The sequence below is a fragment of the Hemitrygon akajei genome, chromosome 17 (assembly GCF_048418815.1).
Source record: "Hemitrygon akajei chromosome 17, sHemAka1.3, whole genome shotgun sequence".
In the NCBI taxonomy this organism is placed as follows: Eukaryota; Metazoa; Chordata; class Chondrichthyes; order Myliobatiformes; family Dasyatidae; genus Hemitrygon; species Hemitrygon akajei.
In genome coordinates, this window is record NC_133140.1 from 55,831,524 (window position 1) to 55,858,570 (window position 27,047).

The window sequence follows — 27,047 nt, forward strand, 5'->3', positions numbered from 1 at the left end:
TGACCAAAACTGAACTCTAGATAGATAGATAGATAGATAGATAGATACTTTATTCATCCCCATGGGGAAATTCAGCATTTTTTCCAATGTCCCGTACACTTGTTGTAGCAAAAACTCATTACATACAATACAATACTTAACTCAGTAATAATATGATATGCATCTAAATCACTAGCTCAAAAAGCATTAATAATAGCTTTAAAAAGTTCTTAAGTCCTGGCAGTTGAATTGTAAAGCCTAATGGCATTGGGGAGTATTGACCTCTTCATCCTGTCTGAGGAGCATTGCATCGACAGTAACCTGTTGCTGAAACTGCTTCTCTGTCTCTGGATGGTGCTATGTAGAGGATGTTCAGGGTTTTCCATAATTGACCGTAGCCTACTCAGCGCCCTTCGCTCAGCTACCGATGTTAAACTCTCCAGTACTTTGCCCACGACAGAGCCCGCCTTCCTTATCAGCTTATTAAGACGTGAGGCGTCCTTCTTCTTAATGCTTCCTCCCCAACACGCCACCACAAAGAAGAGGGCGCTCTCAACAACTGACCTATAGAACATCTTCAGCATCTCACTGCAGACATTGAATGACGCCAACCTTCTAAGGAAGTACAGTCGACTCTGTGCCTTCCTGCACAAGGCATCTGTGTTGGCAGTCCAGTCTAGCTTCTCGTCCAACTGTACTCCCAGATACTTGTAGGTCTTAACCTGCTCCACACACTCTCCATTAATGATCACTGGCTCCATGTGAGTCCTAGGTCTCCAAATTAGGTCTCATCAACACCTTATACAACTTACATATAACATCCCATCTCTTGGACTCAATATCGCAAGCTCTTTTATTGGAACTTTTACGTACTGATGAAGGAAACTTTCCTGAACATATTTGACAAACTCTACCCCATCTCGTCATTTTACTGAGTGGGAATCCCAGTCAAAATGTAGGAAGTTAAAATTATCTACTATAACAACCTTATGTTTCTTGCATCAGTCTGCAATCTCATTACAAATTTGTTCCTCTAAATCACTAGGACAGTTGGGTGGTCCATAAAATAGCCCATTTAACATAGTCATACCTTTCTTGTTTCTCAATTCCACCTATAACACTTCACTAGTTAAGTTTTCTGGTCTGTCCTGACTGAGCACTGCCATGACATTTTTCCTGACATCACCCCTTCTCCTTTAATCCCTCCAGCTCTGTCATGTCTGAAACAATGGAATCCTGGAATATTGAGCTGCCAATCCTCCCCCTCCTGCAACCAAGTCTCACTAATGGCTACAACATCATAATTCCAGATGTTCATCCATGCCCTGAGCTGATCCGCCTTTCCTATGATACTCTTTGCATTGAAATAGACGCAGCTCAGGACACGAGTCACACCATGTTCAGTCTTTTGATTCCTGACTTTGTCGGAGATCTTAACAACACCTCCTTCCTCAACCTCCCCACTAACTGTTCTGGTACACTGGTTCCCATTCCCCTGCAACTCTAGTTTCAACTCCACTGTGCAGTATTAACAAACCTTCCCACTGGGATATTAATCTCCCTCCAGTTCAGGTGCAAACCGTCCTTTTTGTACAAATCCCACCTTCCCTGAAAGAAAGCCCAATGATCCAAAAATCTTACTCCCTCACTCCTACTCTAATTCCTTAGCCACCTGTTAAACTATATGATCTTCTTATTTCTGGCCTCAGTAGCATATGGGATGGGTAGCAATCCTGAGATCACAACTCTGGAGGACCTGCCCTTTAACTTAGCATCTAACTTGCTGAACTCCCTATGCAGAACCTCGTCACTTGTCCTACCATGTCATTGGTACCTACATGGGCCACTACTCTGGCTGTTCACCCACCCACTTGAGAATGCTGAGGACTCAATCCAAGATGTCCAGAACACTGGCACACAGGAGACAACATATCATCTGTGAATCTCAATATTGCCCACAGAACCTCTTGTCCATTCCCTAACTAAAGAATCCCCTATCACCACAGTGTACCTCTTCTCCCCCACTTCTATTCTGAGTCACAGAGCCAGTGGCCTGACTGCTGTGACTTTTTTCTGTAAGGTCACCCCCCCCAACAGTATCCAAAGTGGTATACCTGTTGTTGAGGGGGATGGCCACAGGGGCACTCTGCACTGGCTGTTTAACCCCCTTCCTGATTGTCACCTAGTTTCCTGTGTTCTGTAGCCTGGGTGCAACTACCCTTCCACATGTCATATGTATCACCCCCATCAGTCTTCCAAATAATCCCTAGCCTAGTTCATCCATTTCCAGCTCTAACTCCTTAAAACGGATTGTTAGAAGCTGCAGCTGGATGTACTTCTTATTGTTGTAGTCATCTGGGAGACTAGAGGTCTCCCTGCCTTCCCACATACTGCAAGAGGAACATTCAACTACCCTACTTGACATCTCTACTGTCTCAACTGAGCAGATATAATGAAGGGAAGGAAAAATAAACTTTATCTAGAGCTTTTTGCTTTCTCTGACTGAAGCTAAAGCCTTAAGATCACCACTCTAACTCTGTCCACTCAGACGATGGCCGCAGTGCTTGCCCCACCTTCCTTTAATCTGCTCTTGCTAATCAATCCCAAATTCCAATTGGTTGCTGGTCAGAACTCAGTTACGTTGCCGCGATCCACCGCTGCCTTTTTCTACCCAGTCAGTGGACCTGAGTGAAACTCCCTTTCGATGTTTGTGGGGCTGGACATACAGCTTGGTTTCTATACTGTGCTATGTTATATTCTTATGCTGTTAATTGGTTGCGAAGTTTTTTTCAATGCTGCAATGTTGTGCAATTTTAAAAAAATGAATGCCAGCTCTAACAAAAGGTCTTTAACCTGAAATATAACCATATAACCATATAACAATCACAGCACGGAAACAGGCCATCTCGGCCCTCCTAGTCCGTGCCGAACTCTTAATCTCACCTAGTCCCACCTACCCGCACTCAGCCCATAACCCTCCACTCCTTTCCTGTCCATATACCTATCCAATTTTACCTTACATGACACAACTGAACTGGCCTCTACTACTTCTGCAGGAAGCTCATTCCACACAGCTATCACTCTCTGAGTAAAGAAATACCCCCTCGTGTTTCCCTTAAACTTTTGCCCCCTAACTCTCAAATCATGTCCTCTCGTTTGAATCTCCCCTACTCTCAATGGAAACAGCCTATTCACGTCAACTCTATCTATCCCTCTCAAAATTTTAAATACCTCGATCAAATCCCCCCTCAACCTTCTACGCTCAAATATAAACTGTGTTTCACTTTCTGCTGAGCACTTTGAGCATTTTCTATTTTTATATAATCTTAACTTCAAAACCATATCTAAATTCAAGATATACTGTATGTCTACATAAGAAAATAATCCCAGCCATCTCTATTACATTCTGTAAACAGCTTACAACAATGATCAATGACAAGAGCACAGTCCAAAAACTGAATGAACAATTGTTTTTATTGATCATTAATTTTGGATCTCAGTATTCAGTCTTGTCCTATGATAATTGCCTTTCTTGATTACCTTTTATGTAGGAATAGTGGCAGAATCTGTACCCATGCTTGCCCTGTTGTTTGGATCTTGGACAGCATAAGGAAGGAGAAAACAAATTCAAAATGATATTTTTCAGGCATATTCTCTTCAACTTTTCTGAACTAAGTTTTATCAATAAAATTTTAGACAACTGTGGAACTGGAAAAATCATACCTCAGCAGGATAGACCTGATTATTAACTGTGTGCTCTGATCCACGATTATTTTCTGCACCCCAATGAAAATGGAATTGGTTTAATCTGTAATGGTTTTGCAGTGGTCCATTGCTTATAACTAGAAAACAAAAAAATCCAAAGTATATTTGAATACTTACTGTTGTAAACATTAAAAGAAAATCAATCAAGTGCGAAGCAAAGTCAAATAATACTTTTGAACTCCCAATTTGGTGTTGCTAATGGATTATCTGGACCTGGAGCACAGATTGCCATAAAAGATATATCATAATTGGCGTGGATCATGTTCCTAAGAATTGTATGTGCATTGGCAAGCTAATTATCTCCATGGCTTACATGGTTTCCCCCCAACATTATTCTGCCAAGTTTGAAAGAAAACACCGATGAATGAGCCATTCCATTCAATGTTTAAAATTTGTGTAATATTATAAGTTAATGTCAGAAATTTCGCTTTTAATAGATATGAAAGACAATGCATTCAAAATTGCCTATGGAAAATTACTCCTGGATTTTTACTTATTCTTAAAATGTGATGAATTCTAAAAGACCAGATTACCAGACAAACCAAAAAGTTGCCAAGTTATTTTCTCAAAAGCTTCAAACTTACTTTTAGGACCAGAATATACCCATTTCTCAACACAAATATGAAGCTAAATCTATATACAGTACTACTAAAACTCTCATGCTCTGTCTGTTTGTCACCTCCAATTAGCGCAAATAGTCATTACAGCGGCACTATTATTTTGGCTAAATCGACTTAAAATGCACTAACTTACAGAATGCAGGCAAAGGTCAGGGTTATATATTTGTATAAAATTGTTCACTCGCCAAAATCAACTGCTTCGTTTTCACCCGAGAGCAGACCCGCCATCATGGAAATCCGAACGTGACACCATGACGCACGGACAGCCTCAGCATCGACACCAAGAATGATGCTAATCACTATCACCGTATGCAGGATTGGGACAGATCTAACTGCCACCCATCAATAAGAGATAAATAAATCTTATTGCAATGACATGCTTCAAGACACCCATAAAACCCTTTGCTGCAGTCAAAGGACAGCAGTCACGTCCATTTAGAAGAGCGCTAACCACATCATCAAGAATAATCAGCTTTAGTGTTACTGCTTTGTATCTGAATACAGTGAAAGGTTTCAACGGGACATTCAATCATGTAGAAGCACTATCAGGGCAGCTGGAATCCATCGATGCTGGCTATTTATTGTTAGATATGTAAGCGAAAGGACTCGCACACTGAGTACAAATGAAAATGATCAACATTTTTAGCTTAGTTGAACAATTACAAAGTGTCAGCATCATTGTGCAATTAAACACATTATATTCAATGAAAGTTAATTTCTTGTTTCTCTTAATTCCTATGCAATGCAAGTGGTCTAAAATTATATTTGTGTTCAGCTTCAAGCCGACTATCTTAAATGAAAAAAATCTGAGGGGACACCACTTTAAAAAAAAAATTGATGTTGGAGCTGCAGGAAAGAAATGGGTCCATGATTGAAAAGCAGACTGCAGTCGAAGCTAGGGACGAAACGTGGAAAAACTGAACAATTTTCCCAAAAGTTTAAACTGGGAAATGCTCAACTTCTCTAAATTTATCACGTGATAACCCGTCAACACCACCCACCCCTACCAGCGGAAAGGGACTATGTCTGCATTTGGTCCATAATTCCTGACGTGCATTGTGGGAGCTGTAGTTCATATGGTTGAGTTGAAACCCGGGTTAGACGGTAAATAGGGACGGTTGATAGCGGTTCTACGGAGGGAGGGGGAGTTGGGGTGAGCTGTCAGTCAAGTCTCCGATCCATCAGAGGAAAACTAGAAATGTTGCCATCAGAAGTGTCCGTCGTTAAACCAGGAGGAGCTACATTTGCCTATATTCGTCTTTCTTCTTTAATAAACTGAATTTTTCATTTTCAATTTCCAAAGCAAAGCAATACCAATAGCATTCTTGAAAATTTAATGTTCATTCTGGTCACATCAGACTGCAATACCTTTCTCTAAAAGGATGCCCCGACGGGTCACCCCGTTGTCTACTATATGACTAAACCTTGTTTTTTAAGCTTGAAGCTAGTATAAATTACCATTATGCTATCAATGCCAGTAAGATCTGCTGCAATGTATTCCTAGAATTATTAGCATGCTAAGAATTATTACAAGGTACACCTAATTTAATTGTTGTACCTAGGAACCAGAAGGAGGGAGTACACAATGTTCAATTATATTCACAACTAAGAATAAGTAGTTCATCATATGTGTAAAGAACCAGAGAACCTACTCAAACATAGGCTGATCAGTAGCAAGCAATGTTTATGCTCTCCAAGTGCCAAGCAACTACCATCTTTAAGAACAAATCAAGTCAAGTTTATTGTCATTTAACTATATATTATATATAAAACCATATAATGTATATAAAAACGAGCCAACCTTTCACCATACCAGAGTGTCAAGCACAGTAGTACACATAACATGTGATAACCTATGAAGGCAAGGATAAAATCTACAGGTGAATCATACATAAACAAATTAAAATACATTAATATGAAATATTGTAAGGTACAGAAAAAATTAACCAGTAATACTTTGAATACTTTGAAACCTAATCGCCTTGGAGAAGAAACTGTTTCTCATCCTGACCATTTTTGTTTTTATGCATTGTAGACTCCTGCCTGGTGGTAGAAAGTCAAAGAGGATGCTAGATGAATAATTGTGATCCTTAAAAAATACAAAGACTCCTGCATATGCAGCACTCCTGATAAATGTCCTCGATGAATGGTAGGGAGACACGCATGATCCTCTCAGCTGTTCTCACAGTCCTTTGTAGGGACTTCTGGTCCGACACTTGATTGCTCCCATACCTGTCAGGATGCTCTCAATGGTGATCCTGTAAAACACAGTTGAGATGGGGGGGGGGGGGGGGGGGGGAGATGGCAGGGAAGAGAGCCTTGCTTGGCTCAATCTCCTTAGGAAGTGGAGGTGCTGCTGCACCTTCTTGTCAGGGAGGTGATATTAAGGGACCAGGTTTGGTCAGCTTTGTTATTAACTCCCAGGAACTTGGTGCACTTAACTCTCTCTATGGAGAAGCCACCTATTGGTAGAGAGGGTGGTTCATCTGTAGTTCATGAAGTCCACAATGATTTCCTTTGTTTTATCCACATTCAGGCTTAGGTTGTTCTTCTCACACCAATCCACCAGCTGATCCACTTCCTCCCTATACTGTACTCATCTTGTCATTGTTCTTGATAAGGCCAACCACTGTTGCGTCATCTGAAAACTTGATGACACGGTTTCAGCTAGATTCTGGAACACAGTCATGCATCTTCAATGTAAACAGCAGTGGTTGAACACAGTCTTAGGAAGTGCCAGTGCTCAGTGTAATGGGATGAGAAATATTGCTGCCCACATGGACTGAATGGACTATGCCTGTTTGATGCGCAGGACAAAATGCTGACGAGGAAGGTCTTGTGACCCTGGTATTGCAGGAGTGGCTATAAATTCTCAGAATGCTCCCATTTCGCTTTCCTGATGGAGCACGAAAGCACAATTCTTGCTTTCATGAAAGCTGTAGCATTCCGCGATCTAAAGGCAGCATTACAATCCCTCAGCAGTAAGCCATGGCTTCTGATTTGCCCTCACATATGCCTCTGGGTACCTAAAATGGTCATTCAATGGCATTACCATTTTCTCCACCACCAAAATCAGAAATTCAACCAGATTAGCCAAAACAGTATGAGCAGAATAGAGTCTGAGAGTTTGATTCACCCACTGATTCCTAAACCTTTCCACCATAAGGCACAAGGTAGGATTGCAATGCAATAGTCTCCACTTGTCTAAATGCATGCAATTTCAGTAACTCAATACCATTCAGAATTAGACTTCTCCTTCTGGCCAATACCCGGAACACCAGTCCAAACATACAATCTCCCATCAAAGGATGTTGTGGCCATCACTGAGACGTGGCTAAAGGATGCATGTCTCTGGGAGCTGAACGTCCAAGGATACACAGTGTATCGGAAGGATAGCAGGTAGGTAGAGGGGGTGGCATGGCTTTAATGGTAAGAAATGATATTAAATCATTAGAAAGAGTTGACATAGGATCAGAAGGGTACAGAATCTTTATGGGTTGAGCTAAGAAATTGCAGGGGTAAAAGGACCCTGATGGCAGATATCTACAGGCCTCCAAACAGATGCTGTGATGTGGACTACAAATTACAACAGGAAATAGAAAAAGCTTGCCAGAAGGGCAGTTTTATGATAATTGTAAGGGATTTTAACATACGAGTGGATTGGGAATATCAGGTCGGCACTGGATCTCAAGAGAGAGAATTTGTAGAATGTCTATGAGATGGCTTTTTAGAACAACTTGTTGCTGAGACCACTAGGGAATTGGCTGTACAGGATTGGGCATTGTGTAACGAACCAGAGGTGATTAGAGAGATGGAAGTGAAGGAACCTTTGGAGGCAGTGATCATAACATGATTGAGTTCATTGTGAAATTTGAGAAAGAGAAGCCAAAATCCGATGTGCCAGTATTTCAGTGGAGTAAAGGAAATTACAGTGGCATGAGAGAGGAACTGGCCAGGGTTGACTGGAAAGGGACACTAGCGGGAAGGACAGCAGAGGCTGGAGTTTATCCGAGAAGTGAGGAAGGTGCAAGACAGATATATTCCAAAGAAGAAATTTTCGAATGGAAGAAGGATGCAACCATGGCTGACAAGAGAAGTCAAAGCCAAAGTAAAAGCAAAGCAGAGGGCATACAAGGAAGCAAAAATTAGTGGGAAGACAGAGGATTGGGAAGTTTTTGAAAAGCTTACAAAAGGAAACTAAGGAGGTCATTAACAAGGAAAAGATGAACAATGAAAGGAAGCTAGCAAATAATATCAAAGAGGATACTAAAAGCTTTTTCAAGTATATAAAGAGTAAGACAGGTGAGAATAGATATAGGACTGATAGAAAATGATGCTGGAGGAATTGTAATGGGAGATAAGGAGATGGCGGAGGAACTGAACGAGTATTTTGCATCAGTCTTCACTGAGGAAGACATCAGCAATATACCGGACATTCAAGGGTGTCGGGGAAGAGAAATATGCATAGTCACAATTACAACAGAGAAAGTACTTAGGAAGCTGAATAGTCTAAGGGTAGATAAATCTCTTGGACCAGATGGAATGCACCCTTGTGTTCTGAAGGAAGTAGCAGTGGAGATTGCAGAGGCATTAGCAATGATCTGTCAAAAGTCAATAGGTTCTGGCCTGGTTCTGGAGGACTGGAAGATTGCAAATGTCACTCCGCTATTTAAGAAGGGGGCAAGGAAGCAAAAAGGAAATTATAGACCTGTTAGCTTGACATCGGTGGTTGGGAAGTTGTTGGAGTCGATTGTCAAGGATGAGGTTACGGAGTACAGTACCTGGAGGCATATGACAAGATAGGCAGAACTCAGCATGGTTTCCTTAAAGAAAAATCCTGCCTGACAAACCTGGTGCAATTTTTTGAGGAAATTACAAGTAGGCTAGACAAGGCAGATGCATTGGATGCTGTGTATTTGGATTTTCAGAAGGCCTTTGACAAGGTGCCACACATGAGGCTGCTAAACAAGATAAGAGCCCATGGAATTACGGGAAAGTTACAAACGTGGATAGAGCGTTGGTTGATTGGCAGGAAACAGAGAGTGGGAATAAAGGGATCTCATTCTGGTTGGCTGCCGGTTACCAGTGGTGTTCCACAGGGGTCCGTGTTGGGGCCGCTTCTTTTTATGTTATATATCAACGATTGGGATTATGGAATAGATGGCTTTGTGGCTAAGTTTGCTGATGATACAAAGATAGGCGGAGGGGCCGGTAGTGCTGGGGGAACAGAGAGTCTGCAGAGAGACTTGGATAGATTGGGGGAACGGGCAAAGAAGTGGCAAATGAATGACAATGTTGGAAAGTGTACGGTCATGCACTTTGGTAGAAGAAATAAATGGGCAGACTATTATTTACATCAGGAGAGAATTCAAAGTTCTGAAATGCAACAAGACTTGGGAGTCCTCGTGCAGGATACCCTTAAGGTTACCTCCAGGTTGAGTCGATGGTGAAGAAGGCGAATGCAATGTTGGCATAGTTTCTAGAAGAATAGAGTATAGGAGCAGGGGTGTGATGTTGAGGCTCTATAAGGCACTGGTAAGACCTCACTTGGAGTTTTGGGCTCCTTATTTAAGAAAGGATGTGCTGACATTGGAGAGGGTACAGAGAAGATTCACTAGAATGATTCCGGGAATGAGAGGGTTAACATATGAGCAACGCTTGACCGCTCTTGGACTGTACTCCTTGGAGTTTAGAAGAATGAGGGGGGACCTCATAGAAACATTTCGAATGTTGAAAGGCATGGACAGAGTGGATGTGGCACAGTTGTTTCCCATGGTGGGGGAGTCTAGTATGAGAGGACATGACTGGAGGATTGCAGGGCACCCATTCAGAACAGGGATGCGAAAACATTTTTTTTAGCCAGAGGGTGGTGAACCTAGGGAATTTGTTGCCACGGGCGGCAGTGGAGGCCAAGTTATTGGGTGTTTTTAAGGCAGAGATTGATAGGTATCTAAGTAGACAGGGCATCAAAGGTTATGGTGAGAAGGCAGGGGAATGGGACTAAAGGGGAAATTGGATCAGCTCATGATGAAATGGCAGAGCAGACTCGATGGGCCGAATGGCCAACTTCTGCTTCTTTGTCTTATGGTAATATGTCACAGCTGCAAAAATGCACAGCAGTTAATCATTGACTTCAATACCACCTCTCAAACTCACAGCCAACAGCACGAGGGAGGTCAAGGTCAGGAAGTAACTGGGAACACAACCGCCTACAGAGTCCTCGCCATGTTCAGCATTCAGTCATTATCACCAGAATTGAATTCTGCAATTCCCTCCTCAACAGTGGAAACTCTTATAACCAGAAGTACTGCAGTGATCCATTGCCATTTTTGGAAGGATAAACATGAACAACTCACAATGATGACACATTCTCTTATTTTAATAGTCTTGTTGTTATACAGCAAAGGTGATCTAATATAAAATGACAGGAAGTAGAATCATGGCAAATTGTAGTTTATTAAAGTGATAGGGGTAGACAATGACCCAGGGACCGTTGCTCTTATTAATAACTTGGATTGGGGTGAACCAAAATTTCAAAATGTGTAGATCACACCAAACTTGTAATGAACTGTGAGAAGGATAATTATTGACTTCAGATGAAATTTAAAGAGAAAACGTGCAGTGATAGCTTTATAACCCAAAAAATACAAACAGGACAATATAATCCAAAGAGGACAATTCCAGTCAGATTCTGGAATAATACAAGAACAGGGTACTAAGGTAGAAAGGTTACACTACCAAAATGGTATTTAGGCCACAACTATCGTACTACATTCAATATTGGATATCACAATTAAGGGTGCAAAAGGCCTAATGAATTAATGAGAATTTTGTTAAGAATGTCCCTGAGATAAAGGATTGCAGTTACAAGGTTAGACCAAAGAATCTGGGATTGTTCTCCTGGGAGAAACAGGTTGAAAAGAGATTTGATGGAGATGTTCATGATGTCCAGAAATTGTTGATAACAGGTAAATAGTGAAATATTGTTCCAATAGTTGTAAAGCAAGGACCAGTGGCACGGATTTAAAATGGAAGCACAATACATATCCAAGGGAAAAATATGGGTGGATCTTAGTATTGATTGGGCACTCTTTATCTCTACATAGACATATGATATATGAACATAGTACAAATATTAAATACAAAAAGGTTTATCGTTGAGAATAGTCTTCCCACGCAGAGTAATGGATTTGAGGTTGATGGTTTTGAAGTATAAGGGATGTCATTCCCATATGCATTGATTTCATAGTTTAATTAAACAAAAGCTGACCATCCATTAAAAGGTAGCAGCTTTCTCCTCTTCATTAAAATTAAATGTGGCAAACATTTCATTTTGTTTGCAGTGTTTCAGCCACCATGTGGGGAATAAACATCCAATCAATCAGTATGGAGATTACTGGCAGAATGAAAAGTTTAGTTTTCTACCAGCCCAAAAAGGCAAGACATCAATTTTGTCTTTGTGCTGGTAACCAACGATTAGATTGTTAATCTGCTTTGCGCCAATGTCCTATCCGTAACCTTTGATGAGATTCATTTTTTATGTTGTTACTTTTGCCAGTACCCTCAAGGCCAGGTAGACAGAACTACAGAGGAAATGCAAGAAACATCCTTTCAACATATAATAAACACAAGCGAATCTACAAAAACTGGAAATCAAGAGCATCACACACAAAATGCTGGAGGAACACAGCAGGTCAGGCAGCATCCATGGAGAGGATTAAAAGTCAACGTTTCAGGATAAGACTCTTCATCAAGACTCATGATGACAGGTCATGGCTCAAAATGCTAACCATTTATTCCTCTCCACAGAGACTACCTGACTTTCTAAATTCTAATTGTGTGTGTTGCTCCTTTCAACATTTGCTAGCATTAATACAAATAAAGCTACTCAGTGGAAATTATATAAATAGATCAAGAAGAAACACTGGGTGAAGGAGTCGACATCAGCATGAAGCACAATGTAGGAAACAGAGGTGAAAGGATTCGATCAACAATGTGATAAAAAGGAGGATTATTCGGAATCTACACTGTCAAATTTTATAGCAGTACAATTCCAAATTGCTTTATGTCTACCTAAAATTGCTTAATTTTTACATATACATATTTGGGAATTTTTGGTGTTTACTGCACAGATAATACAAATGCACATGTAATACATTGGTTTAAGACTATGCTTTATTGTATTAATACAGTTATGCTGTTGATTATTTTATTTTCTGTAGATTTTCATCAGTTGATTAAGTTAGGCTTGTTGTAATAGCCAATAGGAGTTGTCTTGTTAACACTTTGTCTAATAAGATGCCCTGGAATAATCTAGAGAGATTTGGGGGGGGGGGGGGGGGTTACCATTTTCTGGGGAGAGGCAGGAATTTTGGAAGAAGAAGGAGAAAGATGAAAGAATGGACACAGATAACAAAAGTGAACATGGTGAAACACTCAATTTGGAATGACAGATACTTCTGTCAGAAAATCTTCAGGCAGACAATGGTCTCAAAGAACGTACAGATAACTTTAAATTACTTAATTATCACACAACCTTAGAAAATGTTTGTTGCCTTGTCCTTGGAGTGGATATTTATTTATGTTTTTGCATGAACTGTGTTTTCAGGCAGAATTGTTCGGTATCATAAGTAAACGAAGTGAAGCAAACTGCATTGATAATGCAACGACATCCAACAATTTTAACCATATAACAATTATAGCACAGAAACAGGCCATTTTGGCCCTTCTAGTCCATGCCGAATGCTTACTCTCACCTAGTCCCACTGACATGCACTCAGCTCATAACCCTCCATTCCTTTCCTGTCCATATACCTGTCCAATTTTACTTTAAATGACAATACCGAACCTGCTTCTATCACTTCTACTGGAAGCTCGTTCCACACAGCTAGCACTCTCTGAGTAAAGAAATTCCCCCTCATGTTACCCCTAAACTTTTGTTCCCTAACTCTCAACTCATGTCCTCTTGTTTGAATCTCTCGTGCACAGTTAGACTAATATACATGCAAGGGGCTCTTTTTCTTTATTTTGTTCATTATAGTTTAAAATGTTTTGTCAGTACAATTTTAATCTAAGTTTATACTGGTGTGAGCTAAATTATTGCTTCCTGACAAATGGTAAATTTGCATACAAGTGATAGACTCATTATTGATCATGTCCTCCCAAAGTATGTAATTTCCAGGAACCCAGCAACACCTCAGAGCTTTGGCTTTGTTTAGTCTAATAAAGGAATAAGGTTCAGAATAGTTAAACTTTCTGTGTAAGTAATGTCTTCAAATATAGTAAAGATAACATTTCCACAAAATCAAATAAACAATCCAGTCCTTTGAAGAATAAAATCCACCCTACATACCAACTCTAGGTCATATGTAATACCAGACAACTGTTGTCTCTTAATTGTCTTTTGAACTAGTAAGTATGCAGATGATACTAAGGTAGGTGGCGTTGTGGACAATGAAGTAGGTTTTCAAAGCTTGCAGGGAGATTTAGGCCAGTTAGAAGAGTGGGCTGAAAGATGGCAGATGGAGCTTAATGCTGATAAGTAAGGTACTACATTTTGGTAGGACTAGTCAAAATAGGACATACATGGTAAATGGTAGGGCATTGAAGAATGCAGTAGAACAAAGTGATCTAGGAATAATGGTACATAGTTCTCTGAAGGTGGAATCTCATGTGGATAGGGTGGTGAAGAAAGCTTTTGGTATGTTGGCCTTTATAAATCAGAACATTGCGTATAGGGGTTGGGATGTAATATTGAAATTGTACAAGGCATTGGTAAGGCCAAATTTGGAGTATTGTGTACAGTTCTGGTCACCGAATTACAGGAAAGATGTCAACAAAATAGAGAGAGTACAGAGGAGATTTACTAGAATGTTACCTGGGTTTCAACACCTAAGTTACAGAGAAAGGTTGAACAAGTTAGGTCTTTATTCTTTGGAGCATAGAAGGTTGAGGGGGGACTTGATAGAGGTATTTAAAACTATGAGAGGGGATAGATAGAGTTGATGTGGATAAGACTTCTTCCATTGAGAGTAGAAGAGATTCAAACAAGAGGACATGAGTTGAGAGTTAGGGGAAAAAAGTTTAGGGGTAACACGAGGGGGAATTTCTTTACTCAGAGAGTGGTAGCTGTGTGGAACGAGCTTCCAGTAGAAGTGGTAGAGGCAGGTTCGATATTGTCATTTAAAAAAAATTGGATAGGTATATGGACAGGAAAGGAATGGAGGGTTATGGGCTGAGTGAAGGGCAGTGGGACAAGGTGAGAGTAAGCGTTTGGCACGGACTATAAGGGCCGAGATGGCCTGTTTCCATGCTGTAATTGTCATATGGTTATAAATACTAATCTTCCATCTTGGAATTAAACAATAATTATCGTCATGTACCTCAAAGCACAATGCCCCACAAAAAAATGTAATATCTTATCAGCTAACTGCATACATAGTCTAGAGTTCTTAAGACAACAACTAGAGTTTAAATCAATTAGTTTCACATGAAATTATTTCTCTAATCTGAATGTTCAAAAATGGGAGCAAGTTGTCTTGAAAACCTATACAAATTTCAGCGTAATTGAAGTTTTCATTTGCACTCAACAGTCAAAATTCAGAAAAGTTGATAGTTTTTGGAAAGTGTTGACATTTGCTTTGAAGAGAGAAATTGATGTCCAATCTCCAAATTCTATAAAGGACATATTACGCTGATGAAACCAAAGCAACTGGCCATAATTACCACCAGATAACCTTGGCCAGATTCTCACACAGATACAGCTGGCAAAAATCACACTAACGTCATCATGTAGCTTGGTCAATTTGTCAATGACACAGCGTTAATGTTACGAACTCATATGCTCTGATAACATCTTTTTCAACCAAGTACACATACAAGTTAATTATTCATATCGCAAGTTGTTTACATAATTGTGCCATCCTAAGTTAATCATTAAAATGAGCAGGACAAATATTTGAGAGCAAAATCCATAATTCAAGTTACATTTGATAATGAACCATATAAACACAGAAGTCCTGAACTCTGATAGATTCATGATGTAGGCATGAAGTGTTTCATAATTATAGAACTATAATCAATAAACACATTGATAATTAAACTTCATGAATAAGTTGTGAACTTATACACTTAGTGGTCACTTTATTAGGTACACCTGCTTGTTAATGTAAATATCTAATCAGTTATTCAAGTGGCAGCAACTCAATGCACCAAAGCATGCAGCTATGGTTACGAGGTTAAGTTGTTGTTCATACCCAACCCCAGAATGGGGAACAAATGTTACTTAAGTTACTTTGACCGTGGAATGATTGTGGTGCCAGATGCAGTGGTTTAAGTATCTCAGAAACCACAGATCTCATGAGATTTTCTTAGACTGCAGTCTCTAGAGTTTACAGCTTATACTGCGAAAAACAAAAACAAAATCCAGTGAGCAGCAATTCTGTAGGTGAAAATGCCTTGTTAATAGGAAAGGTCTGATGCTAATGACCAGACTGATTCAAGCTGACAGAAAGGCAACAGTAACTCAAATAATCATACAACAGTAGCGTGCAGAAGAACATCTCTGAATGCACAACATGTTGAACCATGAAGTGGATGGACTACAACAGCAGATGATCACGAACATGCACTCAGTGGCCACTTCGTTAGGTACAGGAAGTACCTAATAAAGTGGCCACTTAGTGTATAATAACAGACACAAGGAAATCTGCAGATGCTGGAAATTTAAGCAACACACGCAAAATGCTGGTGGAACGCAGCAGGCCAGGCAGCATCTATAGGGAGAAGCACTGTCGACGTCAGGTCTTGGCCCGAAACATCAACAGTGCTTCTCCCCATAGATGCTGTCTGGCCTGCTGCGTTCCACCAGCATTTTGTGTGTGTTGTATAATAACAGAGTTGTTTAACATGGAAACAGGCCATTTTACACAACTTAATAATTTCCTGAAGATATTAAGTAGTAAAATGTTATTAGTACTGGCCTGTCCTGATACAAACTGGAAAAGCCAGTAATCTGAAACTGTTCAATGTTGATCATCAGATTATGTTTCTCAAGCTTGCACTGGATTTTGTTGCAATAGTGCAAAGGGCCAAAGGCATAGATTAGAGTAGGACAGGAATGATGAATTAAAGTCACAAGCAAATTGTATAAAAATACCTTGCTTTATTACAACAGTAAGAGAATATTAAAAAAAAGTTGTGAATTTGACTTGTAATTATTTGGAAGAATGACAATTCTACCAGCTCTTGAGGAATCAAAATGTGATTCCTGTCAAATTTGAATTATGCCAATTCAGTATTAAGCCAATTATGAATGGCTATTTTGAAATAATACTCAGGTTTGTGATTAAGGATAAGGTATGGGCACAAAATTAAATCGACAGAAGACTGACTTTAAATGATGAGATTAGTGGTTTAAAAAAACACAATTTCAGCAACAGCAAATACTTGAAAACATTGTGCCATTTAGCCTTTTCAAGTACAAAGCAAATTCTGAAATGTACAGTATTGTGCAAAAAGTCTTAGTCTTAAGCCTAGGGTTCCTAAGACTTTGCACTGTAGTGTATTTATCAACGTAGTGCAGAGATAATAATTTGTAAAATCTGGTGGGAACAAACGACATTAAGAATGGCAAGGGCGAAGCGCTGCGGGAGGGATGAGGGATAGGTGGCAGAGGAATGCCAGGCGTGGGACAGGTAGCATAGGAATGCTGGGTGTGGGATGGTGCGGTTGCAGACACACCCAAACCTGAGACACCAGGCAAGGTATCTTGATTCCAAACATTTGGTTTATTGATTAATATAGAATGTCTTGCTGGCACTTCCACTCCATCCCCATTTTCCCAACCACGATTGCCCTCTCTCTGCCCCATTCCCAGTCTCAGTTCACAATAAAGACCCATATCAGAGTCAGTTTTATCATTACTCACGGCATAAATTAGTTTATTTTTTGCAACAGCACTGTAGTACAACACATGAAATTACTACAGTACTGTGCAAAAGTCTTAGGCATCCTAGCTATATTTCTGTGCATAAGACACTTGCACAGTACTGTAATTACTAAACACATGTAATTTAAGAACATTCAACTCATTACATATTTTTGACCACAAATTTAGCTATGTCCAGCTTTATTACTTACAGCACAAAAATAGGATGATTGAACATGCATAGAGAAACCCTGAATTTAAAAATAGAAGTCTAAATTTTGTTAACCATATTCATAGTAGTTTGTGAAGGACTCTAAAATACGTAAATATAATCCTGTATATTAATTGGCCCATAAATTTATATGTACCTACCGTATAATTACGGTATATGTACCTACATTTTGGGTGATAATAATGGCAAAATGAGTGTTTTCTATTAGTACTCCATTAAATCAATTGTGACATTCAATTCTGTATGTGTATCTTAATGCAGCAATGTCCAAGTTACTCTCAGTGATCCACTGCACATTCACTACATGTACTGTTACATGCTCTTACGACAAAAATCAAACTAAACAACACAAAAACAATATGAATCTAAAGTACTTATAAATGGCTCTACTGTAAAATGTTTGGAAATATCATGCTAAATTACACAAACATCCAATTACTTTTTCTTAAATGGGGTTATGCACAAATTAGTGATTTAACAATCTATTCCTCCAAATCTAATTTTTTGAAATGCGACTTTCTCACACCACTGCAAAACAAAAATTAAACAGTGTTCAAATCTAAACATTCGACATTCTGTACAATGTTTAAAAGATTAAATGTAAATTTATTCCATTATGGATTTATTGAGTATGCATGAAAAAAAATGAATCTCAGGGTTCTATATGGTGATATATAAGCACTTTGATTATAAATTTACTTTGAACTTTGAGTTCTTTTATGTGAATGGCTACTCTGTGATATTAAAGCTACTTTGAAAGAGGTACTTTCTTTGATCCTATGTCCATCACCACAAGTTGGAGAATAGGGGTTGTCAATGGGGTTATCCCAACCTTATATTGCTAGGTTAGATAAAAATACTCTTTGGGCACAACACAAGTTACAGAAAAAGCAATCCTTCACAGCTGATGTAATAAAGATCATGCAATCAATGCATTGATTAGTAGTTTTGCACAAAATCTGTTTGTAAATATGCTCGCATTAGAAATAAGCATGTTGCAAAACCTGTTCTACTTTAAGAAATAACTGTTTAAGCTTGCAAAAATAATTTTAATATTCTTCTGCATTCACAGGTATTGTGAATAAAGTGCGAGTCTGGACTTGAGGGTTCCTAAACTGAATAGTCTAACAACACCTCATCTGCTTGGATGGCTTACAATCCAATGGCATGAATACTGAATTTTCAAATTTCAGGTAATGTAGGAGAGTCCTTAAGTCAGGCATGGTAAGCCTCGCGGTGGTGGTGTGTGTGTTTACATCGACATGGAATGGTGTAATAACTCTGTGCTGGTTTCCAGACACTGCTCATCGTTAGTGGAGTTTGTGGCAGTTCGAAGCAGACCATTTTATTTGCCACGGGAATACACCTCTGTCCTTATATTCGGTGTCTACATTCCCCCCAGCGCTAATGCTAAGGAGGTGCTCTGTGAACTGTACGGGGCTATTAGCGAACTGCAGAACGCACACCCTGATGGTCTGTTTATTGTCACCGGTGATTTTAACCATGCAAACCTTATGTCAGTGCTCCCCAAATTCCATCAGTATGTGGACTTTGCAACGAGGGGGGAGAACGCATTGGACCTGGTTTACACAAACATCCCCGACGTGTACCGGCAGAGCCTCGCCCCCACCTCGGATACTCAGACCACACCTTTGTTATGCTAATCCCAGCATACAGACCGCTCGTCAGGCACTCCAGACCAGTTCAGAAGCAGGTGAAAACCTGGCCAGCAGAAGCCATCTCTGCTCTTCAAGACTGCTTTGAGAATACCTACTGGCACATGTTCAGGGAGGCTGCAACCAATGGCGACTCTACCAACTTAGAGGAGTACACAGCATCAGTGACCAGCTACATCAGCAAGTACATTGATGATGTTACTCTGTCCAAGACCATCACTATACGTGCCAATCAGAAGCCATGGATGACCGCAGAGGTGCGTGCGCTGCTGAGGTCCCGTGACTCCGCCTTCAGATCAGGTGACAAGGCAGCTTTAACAACAGCAAGGGCCAAACTGTCCTGAGCCATCAGAGGGGCAAAGCGTGCACATGCCCAGCTAATCCACAGTTACCTCCAGGACAGCGGCGACATGCGGCGCACGTGGAAGGGCATCCAGGACATCACCAATTACAAGACAACATCACCTGTCTGTGCAGGTGATGCCTCCCTCCCAAATGCACTGAATAACTTCTACGCCCGGTTTGAGGCGGAAAATGACGTGGCGGCGAGGAAGTCCACCTCTCCTATGAATGACCAGGTGCTGTATCTCTCCGTGGCCGACGTGAGAAGAACCCTGTGCAGGGTCAACCCACGGAAGGCTGCTGAACCAGACAACATTCCTGGTAGAGTGCTCAGAGGATGTGCAGACCAGCTAGCAGATGTTCTCACTGACATCTTCAACATCGCCCTGAGCAGCGCCACCATTCCAATGTGCTTCAAGGCCGCCACCATTGTCCCTGTGCTGAAGAGGTCTTCAGTGTCCTGCCTAAATGACTACCGTCCCGTTGCACTTACATCCATCATCATGAAGTGTTTCGAGAGGCTCGTTATGAGGCATATCAAGACCCTGCTGCACCCCTCACTGGACCCCCTGCAGTTTGCTTACCGTCCCTACCGCTCAACAGATGATGCCATTGCCACCACCCTCCACCTGCCCTAACTCATTTGGACAAAAAAGACCTGGTTCGGATGCTGTTCATAGACTTTAGTTCAGCATTCAACACAATCATCCCTCAGAAACTGATTGGAAAGCTGAGCCTATTGGGCCTGAACACCTCCCTCTGCAACTGGATCCTAGACTTCCTGACTGGGAGACCTCAGTCAGTCCGGATTGGGAGCAACATCTCCAACATCATCACACTGAGCACGGGGGCTCCCCAGGGTTGCGTGCTCAGTCCACTGCTGTTCACTCTGCGGACCCACGACTGTGCTGCAACACACAACTCGAACCATATCATCAAGTTCACCGATGACACGACCGTGGTGGGTCTCATCAGCAAGAATGACGAGCCTGCTTACGGAGAGGAGGTGCAGTGGCTAATGGACTGGTGCAGAGCCAACAACCTGTCTCTTAATGTGAACAAAAGAGATGGTTGTTGACTTCAGGAGGGCACGGAGCAACCACTCCCCACTGAACATTGACGGCTCCTCGGTAGAGATCGTAAAGAGCACGAAATTTCTTGGTGTTCACCTGACAGAGAATCTCACCTGGTCCCTCAACACCAGCTCCATAGGAAAGAAAGCCCAGCAGCATCTCTACTTTTTGCGAAGGCTGAGAAAAGTCCATCTCCCACCCCCATCCTCATCACATTCTATACGGGTTTTATTGAGAGCATCCTGAGCAGCTGCATCACTGCCTGGTTCGGAAATTGCACCATCTCGGATCGCAAGACCCTGCAGCGGATAGTGAGGTCAGCTGAGAAGATCATCAGGGTCTCTCTTCCCGCCATCACAGACATTTACACTACACGCTGCATCCGCAAAGGAAACAGCATTATGAAGGACCCCATGCACCCCTCATACAATCTCTTCTCCCTCCTGCCGTCTGGGAAAAGGCTCCGAAGCATTCGGGTTCTCACGACCAGACTATATAACAGTTTCTTCCCCCAAGCTATCAGACTCCTCAATACCCGAAGCCTGGACTGACACCTTGCCCTACTGTCCTGTTTATTATTTATTGTAATGCCTGCACTGTTTTTGTGCACTTTATGCAGTCCAGTGTAGGTTTGTAGTCTAGTATAGCTTTCTCTTTGTTTTTTTTTATTAAGTAGTTCAATCTAGTTTTTTGTACTGTGTCATGTAAACCATGGTCCTGAAAAACGTTGTCACATTTTGCTATGCACTGTACCAGCAGTTATGGTCAAAATGACAAAAAAAGTTAACTTGACTTGACTTGTAGTCCAGGGATAACATGTACAGTTAAGATACAATTAAAGTCACATATTTGAGTAGTTGACTTCGGTATCAGTTTAGTTAAAAACTCTAAACTGTGAAAATGGTATCACCCTTCCACTAATAATGGCATTTCTTCAAAATAACCAATTAGGAAGATACAGCCGGGGGCTATTAGCATTGTTACTTTGTGCCAGTTACAACGACTCTTGAAATAAGTCCAATGCTCCTTCAAACAAGTTGCACAAGTATAAACTTGAAACCTACCCAAACTAAGCAGTTAAAAAACATGGAAAAAAAATGAATTACAAAACAATTAAAAGATGTCTTGGCCTGAAATATTAACTACCGGTATTTATTAATTTCTATAGATGCTGTCTGATATGCTGAATTCCTCTAGCATTTTGTATGGTTCTACAAGCAAGCTAACCAGACACTGATTTCCTTTAACTATTTATGTAATAAACAAATTATGTAATACATTTTGGAAAAATAATCTCAACAGTTCAGACAAAGATACATAACCCTGTAAAGGGATTTTGAAACATTTTAATCATTCACTGCCTGCACAATCTGACAATTCTTCAAAATTAAGAATTTCAAATACACTTAAATACAAATATACCAACTTCAAATGAGATAGTATCTTTAAATTTGCTGAAGTGATCTGAAATGTTGCAATGGTAAATTCTAGTAATTAATTTTGCTAATGTAATTTCCTCTAATATTTTTTAAACTGACTACATTAAGACATAAATAGCATATTTTATATCCAGAATCTGCTTGGGAATGACAAATAAAAAAACCGGGAACTCTCAAAAAGTTTGGCAATAAATGTGAGGAAGGGCTATCTTAACATTTCAAATGCATGAACTTTAATAGAATGACAGATTATATTCTTTGCAATTTTACCCTAAAACTCTGATCTTTGCATTCAACGGAACTATTTTTACACATTAACAACTCAAGACGACCAATATAGGTAGTTTCCCATACCTGAGTTGTCTTTTGAGTCTTCAAATTCTACCTGGAAAAAGTAGCCGTTGTTCCTGAGTAGAAGACAACTACTGGGGTCATAGGAGATCTCTAAAGGTTTCAGTTGCGGGTCGTACACACTCCTGTCAGAGCTTAAGTTAATAGGAGACTGTCGGGTTCCATTTGAGGCAAATGTGCAATTCTGCCAATCTTGTTCTGGAAAGAAATATGAAACATTAAAGATGACGACAACGGCAGAGATCAAATAAGTTTGGTAAACATATCAAACAAAAGCGCTGAAGATACACAGATTTTACGATAAAACAAATGCGATGAACTTAAGGAGGTTTAAATCCAGGCTTTGGGTCAGTTCAATTTATTATAAAGACCATGTTAAAATTAGAAACCAACTGAATAATGATTTAACATGAAAACAATATTTACCTACTGTAACCTGAAGACAATTAATTGCAAACGTAAAATGATAGAAATGCTAAGGTGAGTGCTTACCTCTTGGTTTTGTGTTCCGGGTGCAAGAAGCAAGATTGCAATTTCTAATCGGGATCCAGATATGCCTTATTGGGCATCGTTTTGCAAAAGCAAAAATTGACTTGAAAGAAAAACCCATTTTGGTTCAACGCTGCTACAATTCAGTGCAAAACGGATGGAAATCTGATTCGAAATAGTCAAAGCAGAATTTTAACTGATACAACCGGTTTGTGCAGGAATATATCTATTGCAAAATATTTTGCGCTTCTATTGGTTTCGTGTTTCATCTCCCGGCTATACTGCTTCTGTCACATGAACCCACCCATTCATGTTTATCGAGATAACACGGCGCATGCGCTCCTCCCTCAGCGAATCGAATTACGAAGCCCTTAAATTTCAACATAAAGGTCTTTCGTCGCCGGGAAAAAGAGGGTAACATTTGTTGTCGATGACTTCATGTAGCCTGAAAGCAATTAAAAGCAATATGAATTTCATTAAAGTAAACAAACCGCTAAGAGCAATGAAGGCGAAATTATGTTGATGTTTGTTAACTAGTCCACAGTGAATACGTATTGCAATGCAGTCAATACTGCATTGTGCCAAAAACTTGATGGATGACTAAACTTAACGTAAGATCTGCTAGAGAGCCATCCTTTGTACAACTGAGTGTCAGCATAACTGAACTACTAAACATCTGGATTGGGTCATGAATTTACAACTATCAAAGGTGAGCGTGTAAGCTGTCATCCAAGGCTGTTTTCTTAGCCTTGTGCTTTAGTAAACATCTTATTTGTGGACCAGAATTGTCAACTTGCTGTTAACAATTCACACGACAGAATTGGGTGGTTATGAAATACTTACAATTCTGCCTCAACCAATTAAATAAGTCTAATCATTAATAATATTTTTTAAGGTTTCTGACCCAAAAGGATAACTGGTTTCTTTTTCCACAAATGATGCATGACCACCTGAGTTCTTCCAGCATTTTCTGATTGTTAGACTCCAACATATGTTTATTTATTTGTTTTACTTTCTTGTCTATGAACATATTTTGATTCTCCCCTTTTAAACATGACAACTAGATATTATATAATGTAGATCAAAGTTCAAAGTAAATTTATTATCAAAGTACATATATATCACCATATACAACCCTGAGATTCATCTTCTTGAAGACATACTCAGTAACCCAACAACAGAATGAAAACTGTGATAAAATAATTATAGAATAGTAAATGGGATTAAACACTGGCTTTGCGTGAGAAGCCAGAGAGTGCAAGTAGATGGTTGCCTCCCTGACTTACTAGTGGAGTGCCGCAGGGATTGGAGCAGGGTCTGTTGTATTTTGTCATCTAGATGTATCATCTAGAATGTTTTATTTTGCTTGCATTTACCCTATCTATACTCTTCATAATTTTGTATACTTCTATCAAATCTCCTCCCATAATTCTATGTTCTAAAGAATACAGTCCTAACCTATTCAATCGTCCCTTAAAATTCAGGTACTCTGGACCCAGCAACATTCTCGTAAATTTTCTTTGTACACTTTCAACCTTGTTTACATCTTTCCTGACCAAAACTTCTCACAATACTCTAAATTAGGCCTAATCAATGTCTTGTACAATTTCAACATAACATCTCCATCCTCAGTGCTCAATACATTGATTTATGAAGGCCTATGTGCCAAAAGCTTTCTTTATGACCCTAATTATCTGTGATGCCACTTTCATTGAATTATGAACCTGTATTCCTAGATCCCTTTGTTCTACCACACTCTGTGCCTTACCTTTTACTGTGTAAGACCTACCCTGATTGGTCCTACTGAAGTGCAAAACCTCACACTTGTCTGAATTACATGCCATCTGCCATTTTCAGCCCATTTTCCCAGCAGATGCATATCCCTCTGCAAGCCACGATGGTCTTCCTCACTATCCACTACACCCCTAATCTTCATGTCATCTGCAAATTTACTGATCCAGTTAACCACATTATCATCCAGATCATTGACACAGATGAGAATCAAAGGACCCAGCACTGATACTTGCGGCACACCACTAGTCACAGGCCTCCAGTCAGAGAGGCAACCCCCTATCACTCTTCGGCTTCTCTCACACAGCCAGCGTCAGACAATTTACTACCTCATCCTCAATGCCGAGCGACTGAACCTTTTTGACCAGCCTCCCATGTGGGACCTTGTCAAATGCCTTGCTAAAGTCCATGTAAAAACATCCACTTTACTGGTAACTTCTTCGAAGAACTCCAAGATCTGTTAGACATGATACCATGCACGAAGCCATGCTGACTAACCTTAATCAGTCAGTCTCTATCCAAATACTTACATATTCAATCCATTACAATACCTTCCTATAACTTTCCACAACCGATGTCAGACTCATCTGCCTATAATTTCCTGGTTTTTGTTTACTTTAAAAAAAAAATGCAGAAACAACATTGGCTGTCCTCCAGACCTCTGGTACCTCTCCTGTTGGTGAGGATGTTTTAAATATCTCTGCTAGGGACCTGGAAGTTTCTGTACTTGCCTCCCTCAGTGTCCAAGGGAACACCACACAAGGCCCTGGGGATTTATCCACCCTGATTTGCCCCAGGGTAGGAAACACCCCCTTCCTCTGTAATCTGTACAGGGTCCATAAAGTTGATGCTGCTTTGCCTCACTTCTACAGAATCTGTATCCATCTCTCGAGTAAATAAAGATGCAAAGAATTCATTTAAAATCTTCATCTGTTTTGGCTCCACATACGGATTACCATTTTGGTCTTCCAAGGATCAAATTTGTCCCTTGCAATCCTTTTGTTCTGAACATATCTGCAGTATCCCTTAGAATTCCCCTTCACCCAGTCTGCTAGAGCAACTAGCAGGGGAAATTTGATATGAATGGGTATAGATAAAGTAAATGCAAGCAGGTCGGGTGAGGTCATGGATTAAAGATGTCACAACCTCAATCAGTGTATGACCCAGTCTTAACACTATGTTCTTAACACAATAGGAAACTACCTGTAAGAATCATTTTACTGATTTCATATGTGTTCCTCTTTTACAGATCTTCAGAAGTACTATTTAAGTATTCACTAAATACCATATCTTCACCCTCTTTTACCTGATTCCTTTTTCTTATTTAATCTCCACCATCCTTCACATTTCATTTCCTCCTACGCTGGACCCTTTCTTTGAATCATTAAAACATTTTTTAATCACAGACACTCACAAAGTCATATAGTCCGCCTGCTTGGCGTCTTTAAACTAATCTTACATTCCATCAATTACCTACGCACTGTGGTTATTTATAGCTAATCAACCTCCTAACCCCATACTTTAGGGATATAAGGAGGAAAGTACCCAAGACATCTTCAAGGAGCGGTGCCTCGGAAAGGTGGTGTCCATTATTAAGGACTCGTATCACCCAGGATATGCCCTGTTACCATCAGGAAGGAGATCCAAAAGCCACCCACTCAGCGATTCAGGAACAGCTTCTTTCCTTCTGCCATATGATTCCAAAATGAACATTGAACCCATGAACACAACCTCACTTTTTAAAAAAAATGTTATTTCTGTTTTGCACTATTTTTAATCTACTGTAATTGATTTACTTTTTTTTCTTTCTATACTATCACGTATTGCATTGTACTACTGCTGCTAAGTTAACAAATTTCACGACACATGCTAGTGATAATAAACCTGATTCTGAATTAAACTTAGTAAGGAACATTAAGCTAAGTAATTTCAAAGATTAAGTATCCTATAAATGATGCAAAAAATACTGCTACTTAAAATTGCTGGCACTAAAAATTGATTACCGTAAGTATGAAATCCAATTACTTTTAATTATTAACTTTAAGATAAATTTCATTGAAATTTAAATTTACCAGTCTTGTTTTCTTTCCATTTGAAACAAATCTTCTTTACTCTATTTCTTTTGTAGCTGATTTTACATATAATTCCCCTATTCAAATCTGCACCATCTCTTTTTACCTTCTATCTTTGTTTTATAATTGTTCAACCTAAATAAATGTTTCAGATCCCAGGGCATTCACTTCCCTCAGTGTATAATCTTCAATTTGCACTTCCAACAATGTGACATAAAATATTTCAAAATCTAAAGGTTCAAGGGCAGTCTTGCTAAATGGAGGCTTGTTTGAATTTTCCCCTTGCTGTT

The 27,047-nt window shown here is 39.9% G+C and overlaps 1 protein-coding gene across 3 annotated transcripts in view; it reads right to left on the reverse strand.

The window, feature by feature from the left end:
* ca5a (carbonic anhydrase Va) overlaps positions 1–27,047 on the reverse strand; it is a 63,525-nt gene that overhangs the window by 23,302 nt on the left and 13,176 nt on the right. For all 3 annotated transcript variants that reach the window (XM_073070177.1, XM_073070175.1, XM_073070176.1), the window contains exons 2-4: positions 22,898–23,339; positions 22,409–22,603; positions 3,703–3,821 (exon numbers count right to left, since the gene is read on the reverse strand). In XM_073070177.1, coding sequence (XP_072926278.1) covers positions 3,703–3,821; positions 22,409–22,603; positions 22,898–23,015 — 432 coding nt within the window. In that variant the 5' untranslated portion in view covers positions 23,016–23,339. The remainder of the gene's footprint in view (positions 1–3,702; positions 3,822–22,408; positions 22,604–22,897; positions 23,340–27,047) is intronic.